This window comes from Haliotis asinina, chromosome 8 (genome assembly GCF_037392515.1).
Source record: "Haliotis asinina isolate JCU_RB_2024 chromosome 8, JCU_Hal_asi_v2, whole genome shotgun sequence".
In the NCBI taxonomy this organism is placed as follows: domain Eukaryota; kingdom Metazoa; phylum Mollusca; class Gastropoda; order Lepetellida; family Haliotidae; genus Haliotis; species Haliotis asinina.
The window spans coordinates 3,979,021-3,987,500 of NC_090287.1; the positions used below are offsets into that span (position 1 = coordinate 3,979,021).

Here is an 8,480-nt window from a genome sequence, read left to right on the forward strand (position 1 = left end):
AGTGGTTCATTGATGTGGTTACGAGGGTGTCATGACGATTGCACGTTTGTCTTGAATATTCTTAACATTTGTTGATAAATCTTTTGCAATGTAGACACGGTGGTCAGACACGGTAGGTTTGGGTTTTTTTTAATGTAAATTAGTTTCGATGTGATTACCAATGTCAAGTTGTGGTTAAAATCACTTTCCGTAACTGCCACGAAGATCTTTATTAATTCAGTAATAGTACAGTCAATATGGCACACTCAGAGCTGATATTTTACACCTAAACTACAGTAATCATTGGGAGTACCATTTGTACTATATATTATAGTAAACAGATTGATCAATGGCAGGTAGAATGGCGAGTAGCTATGGTGAACTGAAATCTGAAACAAACTCTACAAAAAGAAAAGCAAACGCAGAAAAATGGAAACATATGGTGGATAGGTAGAGCAGCGTCGAGTATTACCAAATGGCAAATAGCATATCCAGCCTTTGCCTGTTATGCTTCATTATATGAAGGGATCTGTAATACCAACAAAGAGCCGTTCAGTGAAGTCCAACGAGTACAGAAGATTAATATACTCTTTCTTCGTTTCTGGTATTAACATTATATAAAGTTCAGCAACAGCAACAAGGAAGAAGTCCTGGGGTGTCTTTTCCTGGTCACAGGAACATCAAGTGCTCGTTATGATATGACAGATCTAGAATTTGCACATGGAAGTAATGTATCTGCATCGGCTAAAAATTATCAGGTTGGTTGGTTGGCTGGCTGGTTGGTTGGTTGTTTAACGCCGCGGTTTTTCTTTATTCCAGCTATATGTCGTCGGTCGGAGAAACCGGCGATCAACAGCATTAACATCGATCTACGCAATTGGGATACAATGACTTGTATCGACCATGTCAGCGAGCCAGGTCGCCAGTTCTAACCCGGATGTTCAAGGTTAACCAATATCAGGAAGTATTATATTTGTATAGGACGAATTGATGTAAATGTGCTGAAAGTCTAACAATGACGTAATTTACACAACATACGCCCCCCAATTCCAAATACGTCAACAACTGTTAATTTGAAACGTCACTATAGTCTGATCAGGATAACCGAGGCAACTGAGTGCTACATAAAACTCCCGTAAAAAAGTGTAACAAAGAGACAACAACAGAAGTACAAGGAGATGGATGTTTTATTCCAAGCAGGACATCTGTTGCAAGATAAGCCCAGAGTAACGTTAGGACCAGAGTGACGTTAGGACCAGAGTGACGTTAGGACCAAACTGTCTAGGGTGTGCACTGGACTGCGGCTGAGGCTGTGTCTGTGTCTCCGTTTGGCTCTGTTCTTCTGCCTCCCTCCTTTTTAAGACTCGGAGTCCTACGTGCTTCATGTCCCTTGACCTGTCCGACCGACGCTGCCACTGGCCCAGGGTCAACAAGGCTGACTTAGTTACAAAAGCAGAAAACATGATTTCTACTTCTTCACTATTTTACACAGAACAGTTCATAACAATATAACTATGTTTGCTGTGTAGTATTAAATAAATTATGCTTATGAAGACTGCTGTTGCAAGAATAAATTATATGAATATTTCGTGATTTCCTATGTTATATTACGTACAATCGTTCGATGGACTGTTTGGTATTTGTTTAAGACAAACATTTTCAATACACTGGTGCAAAATTATTAACATTCTCGGTAAAATTTACGGACAGATGGTAAGGAGTTTAAAAGGTTGCCACACTTTCCCCCATATCGCCCATGTCTTGCACAAATACCAAGTGATGACATACTTATGACGGGGTCGAATATATCACTGATACATATGCTTTGGGGGATGAGGGATTACTTACTTTAACATGGACAGAAGTGATGATGACTGCTGTCGTTGAAACATTCACAACCTCATAGGATAACATAAACACGATTATAAAAGACCAACAACTTGAGCGTCTAACATTTATACAAATAACTGAACGAGTTGCATCACTTGCACGGTGCAGCGCACATGAAAAGGAGTGACCCGCATCAAACTGGTGAGACTATTAAAAAATACAAACATTCACTGCAATATCTTTATAACCACAGCAATGCTGGTGTTGACATTCGTGACACGCGCGCAGTAGCTTTGGTAGTGTGTTTACGTTTAAACCCTTCCTGATTCAACCACTCGTTTAGTCGGATCAGCGTGCAGAATGTTTTGGGGTCACAAAAGGCGTAAATGAGGTCGGTTTTTTTTCGGTCTATAACATGTTTTGTTGTCATAAAAGAGGGACCCTAGAGAACTAGCTTATTAACGATTCTGAACATTCCGAATGGACCGATCATAAGACCGACATTTTTCTGAGATAAGAAGGCGGAAAGGACTTCATTGCGCCGAAACATTGCAAGAAGCGCCGTAAAATCCAGTACAACCATACAAAGCCCCAGTGAGGTGGTTTCCCCGGCTGCTTCTACACTGTGCTGCTAACCTAATATGCATATTAATGTGGCATAGATTCGGTCATTTATTTATATTTAAGATGAAAAACGCATATTCTGTCAAATATCTCAAAGCCTTTTTTTAAATTCTTCCGAGGCCAACACTGTGTTTGTGTAGTAACTCCAAGTTACTCAGGCAAGTCATTTGTGTTTCATGCAAGTCATAATGCGTTACTTGTGTGTTCGAATCCCAGCCAGACAACACCAGTGCTGTAGGTTTCTGCAGAAAGTCCAACAGATTCGGTATGGGTCGTGATGCAACAATGTTAACAACGGAGTTTTAATTCCACTGTCGCTGACTGTATAGCTGCGCCATTTAGGGGATAAATGTCTAATCAATTGTCAAGATAAACATATCAACTGCTTATGTTTTCGAGAGTGTCTACAAAACATCACAGTCCTAACATAAAAAAACTCTTTAAAATCTAGACTCGAGAATGCTTGTAAATCAGAATGTAGCATATTCACCTGTTAATGTGTTTTCACTGTTCTTGATGTTGCACACTGCTTTGATATACTATAGGGGTTGTACGAATTAGAGCTTGGATACAAGACAGTGTACTGCGCGTTATACTGGGACCAGTAATGGCAGTGGTATGCTGTGTATGGGCATGACTGAATCCCATGATATTGCATGGGAACATGGCACTGTTATAAGTGACTGGCAGGTGCTTGCTAAGGACTGGCTTGCAGTTTAACAGCATGACTTCTTGTTGTTTACTGCACTGGGTGCAACCGGCTCCGTTGTTACTGGGAGACCGTCCTCAATTATGCATGGGTTAATGTAGAGGATATATACTGTATGGGATAAAGCATGAGTTATAGTATGGGGTGTTGTATAGGGTACTGTGAGATATTGCATGGTGCCAAATAGGATAATGTACAGGATACTGCATCTGTAAATGTACAGAAATTTACATGAGCTAATGTATGGGAAGGTTTATGTATGGGTTGTATGAGGTATTGTGGGGGATACTGCATGGGTTAATGTATGACATATGTGAAAGGTAATGTATGGGTTAATGCAGATTTGAAGGATATGAAAGGTACTGCATGGGTTAATGCATGGTATATGTAAAGGATACTGCATGGGTTAATGCATGGTACGAGTATATGTAAAGGATACTGCATGGGTTAATGCATGGTATATGTAAAAGGTACTGCATGGGTTAATGCATGGTATATGTAAAGGATACTGCGGGGGTTAATGCATGGTATATGTAAAGGACACTGCATGGGTTAATGCATGGTATATGTAAAGGATACTGCATGGGTTAATGCATGGTATTTGTAAAGGATACTGCGGGAGTTAATGCATGCCTTATGTGAAAGGTATTGCGTGGGTTAATACATGGTATATGTGAAGGATACTGCATGGGTTAATGCATGTTATATGTGAGCAGTGGCGGATATGAGGTTAATGTTGGTGGATGGGAAGAGACCACATACCTAAAGGCTACCGGTGGTCACAGATGACAGACATGTATTTCCATTAAACAGAATCACTCTGGAAACATACATACATGTACACATGTAACTAAGTATTTGAGCATCATTAAATTGCGTGACATGGTTTACATATACATGTGTAACACTTTCTATATATTCGCTGAATACAGCTAGCCCCGACAATGCACTAGCATCTCGAAATATAAGTAACAACATGAAAACTATTCACACATACATATATCATATAGGACATTCAATAAATATATTACAAATTTACGTGAAGAAGATGCATAAGGTTCAATACATATAACATGACATATAAGTACACTTACCGCTGTATGGCAATGAGTGTATTATAGCGTTCACGCAGTCAAGGATCGTCAATCAATCATCAGGGATCATTCTGATTGTGATATTACATCCCAGAAATGTACCCGAAATGATCTGATCCTCCAGAAAGATCTATGTGACTGTCAACAAGTTATAATTTTATGGATGGCAGAAACCTTTAAAACTAAGCAGACAATAGGCGACAAGCTGACCAGAAAAAAATGAGGCAGAAGGACAAAAGAAGCATGTGCAGAATGTACGCGCATGGGTCAGAACCTGGCCTGATCCAGTAGAGAGGCTATTGTTAACTTCAGTAATTGCATAAATGCTGGGATACATTTAACTGAGATGGATTTGTGTATTTTATTTGTAAATTTAAAAACTGCCACCTTTGAAGTATGCAATAACTATATACAAGTAGTTGAAATTGAAACTGGAATTGAAATAAACTATGAAACCAGTTATGACTAAAAGGTGACTTCGCCACATAAAGAGGGCGCTATATCGGTTACTGCATAGGATGTGTGAACAGCACTATATCCGTTATTGCATGGAATATGTGAAGGGTACTACATGGGTTAATGCAAAGGATATGTGAATAGCACTATATGGGTTAATGCATGGGATATGTGAAGGGCACTATATCAGTTAATGCAAAGGATATGTGAATAGCACTATATGGGTTTATGCATGTGACATGTGAAGGGCAGTATATCGGTTAATGCATGGGCTATGTGAAGGGAACTATACCAGTTAATGCATGGGATATGTGAAGGGTAGTTCATGGGTAAATATATGGGATATATGAATGGCACAATATCGGTTAATGCATGGGATATGTTAAGGGCATGCCATGGGTGTTTGCATGGGGTATGTGAATGGCACTATATCAGTTAATCGTATCTTGTCACATCTTCCTGGTTTACTTTATGCTCCATTAAGACATTATCTCTGAGTTATGTCTTACAGACTCATACATATAACAGGAAAAAGTGCTCGACATGATGAAATGTACATGACCTGTCCTTCTGTTTACTCGAGTGGAAGATGCAACGGTTTACTCACAGAGTGCGAACGTTTTTGAAAAAAAAACAACAACAAAGAGCAGTCAGGCGGCATAGTCCGTTTCTGATGCCGCGCGAATACTGTTCACATGTTACAAGGCTATAGTTCGTTTGGCACAAAAGCGGACCGATGAATTGAAATGCAACTCGAAGGGTAATAAACATAACATGCTCAGTGAAACGCTGATCATAACCAAAACATCATACAATATCCGCATAAACATATACATCGAGAAGCACGTGCACAAGCGCAGAGAATGGTATTTATTCATTAACCTCTGCTGTGCTGTTTCCATGCTTTCTCGCACACCTGGCTGTCCCTTTCTCTGCACTCCTTCCTCGTAACAAATAGTGAACTGTGTCAATATTTTTATGATGGTTTCTTAAACAACTTTTTGTTTTAAGGAAGAATATTCTGCAAAAACATCACAGAGTTGGTGTGATGTTCTGATTATGATCAGCGTTTGATGCGAGTATGTAATGTGCATTACTTATTGTATCGAGTTACATTGGTCCGCTTTTGAGTCAAACGGACTAATTTATAATTGGTGAGCTGAAATAAACTGTCACAGTAAATTGGTGAACTGTAACACTTCATCCAACTGGGCTACATATAAAGAAACAATGTCTTCCGTCAGTATCACAACCATGGCTACCGCTCAAATTAATATCCAGTTCCTAGCTAATGCTCAAGGTGAACACTATGGTTTATGATGGTCATACAGTCAGGAAAAATACCAGTAAGGGCGAACGTATTTACTGGAGATGCTGTAGTGCAAGGTGTCCTGTAACAATCAACACCCATCGTGGTCTCATAACCAATTACAAGAACATCCATAATCATGAGTGAAACCAACACGAACTGGCTGTTGACAAGCCAGGCTACAACACCAGTGTGTTCCATATACAGAGAAGAGCTGTAAGGTATGAACAATTACATGCTGTCAATAACTTCTAAAGGTTGTCGACAAACTCATTTGCACTGTGGTACTATCTGCCTATATTTATTTACCTAAATGAGTTTAAATCAAACCACAAATCTGTAAATGCATCCATATAACACATGTGTTGGTTAGCATAATATTATCTAATAATCTATTTCTGTCATTTCGGGTTTGCGATCTGATGGCATATCAGATGAGGTCCTCAGTCAGATTCCAACACCTTACAGCTGTGGTTCGGCCAGTCTGCTAACTACATGACTGAATGCTGAGTGTAAGGTAACCATGGCCGCACGATGTGGAACCACTTGCAGACACAGGGACCAGGAACAACTTACCATGTAGAAAGGTGGCAGTCGAAGATGGCATCGGTGTTACCTACTCCCAATCCTAACATTTTAAAGATTATTGCTTTTTATAGATTGAGCAGTCATATAGCGAAGTAACCATCCTACAACGACAGGCAGCTAGCAAATCTCGCCCCAAGAAGAGACGGCATCGACAACTCGAGCAGAGGCTTGAGAAAGAGAAGACCCATCTGTTGCACCAGTGTTTGACAATGCTGATATCGTCTCACATCTTACTGGACTGTAAACCAATACTAGTACTTCTAATACTTCTAGTGTTCTTTTATAGCTAATTTTTGAAGTTAAGAGAAAAATGTGTATGTCATGTCCATGCGTGTATGAACGGAAGATGAGGAACTGGTAAACATGCTGAATACAGATGTAGATATAACTATGAAGTTATGAGTTAAATGCAGGTACTAATGTTCAGATATCATGTACGGTCTTCAAATGTAATAAAGGCAGTTACCCTAGAAACTGAACATGTGTTTTCTTGGAACAGACTATAGCCTAACCCCCTTGTTGTGTTAAGATCCCACTAGTCAACTTTGATTTCATGTCGAACAACATTCCAACAGCTCCAGTCTTTCGTGTGAACATTTCACAACATTTGAGGTGAGCTCATTTTACACAGCGTCATGCCACTCTTGCTAACAAATTGTTCCATCTAGGTTACCATATTCAAGGCCTCAGTTAAGCTCTCAAAGGGTTTATTGGTAGACACGGGGGAGGACACCTCGACATTTGATGCATCAGTGATATCTGACCCTGATTTGACTTGAAACATACGTTCCACAATTATTTCAGGTGAACAATTGACTAGATCTTGCATATATTTATACGGGTGCCACCGATGGGACGGGATGTGCTCACCTTTTCGCGAACACCTGGTATCATCACTACTTCATAGTGATTCATAAACACATGACACTGTCATCGTATCGTATGGTGACAAAACACCTGATTGTTTGTCCAGCTTTGTTTACAAACACCATCATACAGCTGCAATACTGCTGTAACAAATAGATACACCTCGTATATTTGCAGTTGTACAATTCGTAGTCTTTCAGCAGAGATTTCTTAGAGATTGGAAAGAGTTTTGTCGCTTCCATTCACATTTTTGAACACATTTTTGAACACATTTTGAAGACAATATATAAAAAACCAAATCAACGAAAGTTGTCAAAGTCACAAAACGGACTTTGGAAATTGAACGTCATGTCAGTTGTAAGTTTTCGTATGTGTGAGTGATAGAAAGGCATCAACATCAGCCTGCAGGTAGGGAAACTTGCTGCTTGTCAACGCTCCAATTTATGGAGTGTATAACCCATTTCGAGATAACAAAACTTTATGGATGATCAGCGTCTTTATTTTCATAAGGGCGACGTTTCGGTATAAGAACGTATACCAAAACTTTGCCATGTCAAAATAATGAAGCTGACCATCCATAAAGTGTAGGCATCACTATACCAGCAACTTCTAGAATGTTACTCAAACATATCATTACCCATTGGGTAAAAATATGCATCGCCTTAATGTGTAAGTTGGGGACAAGGATTATATGCGTGAGGTTGATTCAAACACACCTGATACTCCAACACAAGCACCTCGCCGGTGTATCGCCTACATCTGTTCCACTGTAACATATTAACAACTTAGCATTGTGCACTAGATTGTGAAGAACTCTCTGATTGGATGACACGCGGACGCGTGACTTCCTCTTTATCAGAGCTTCTCAGATTGGTGGATTTCGAGAATTGTTTGAACAATTAGTATGCGGTAACTTGGAGATGACACCCTAAACACAACGCTTACAGTGGTATAAAGGTGTCAACACTGCCGTTGTCAAAACTACCCCTCTGGTCTGCAAGACGTGTAAACATGGGTTTTTCGG

The 8,480-nt window shown here is 39.7% G+C and overlaps 1 protein-coding gene across 1 annotated transcript in view; it reads left to right on the top strand.

The window, feature by feature from the left end:
• Positions 1 to 8,457: 8,457 nt before the first annotated feature.
• LOC137294917 (uncharacterized) overlaps positions 8,458 to 8,480 on the top strand; it is a 5,650-nt gene continuing 5,627 nt past the window's right edge. Inside the window, exon 1 of the mRNA XM_067826088.1 lies at positions 8,458 to 8,480. This exon is cut by the window's right edge and continues 189 nt beyond it. Within this exon, the coding sequence (XP_067682189.1) occupies positions 8,468 to 8,480 (13 nt within the window). The 5' untranslated portion in view covers positions 8,458 to 8,467.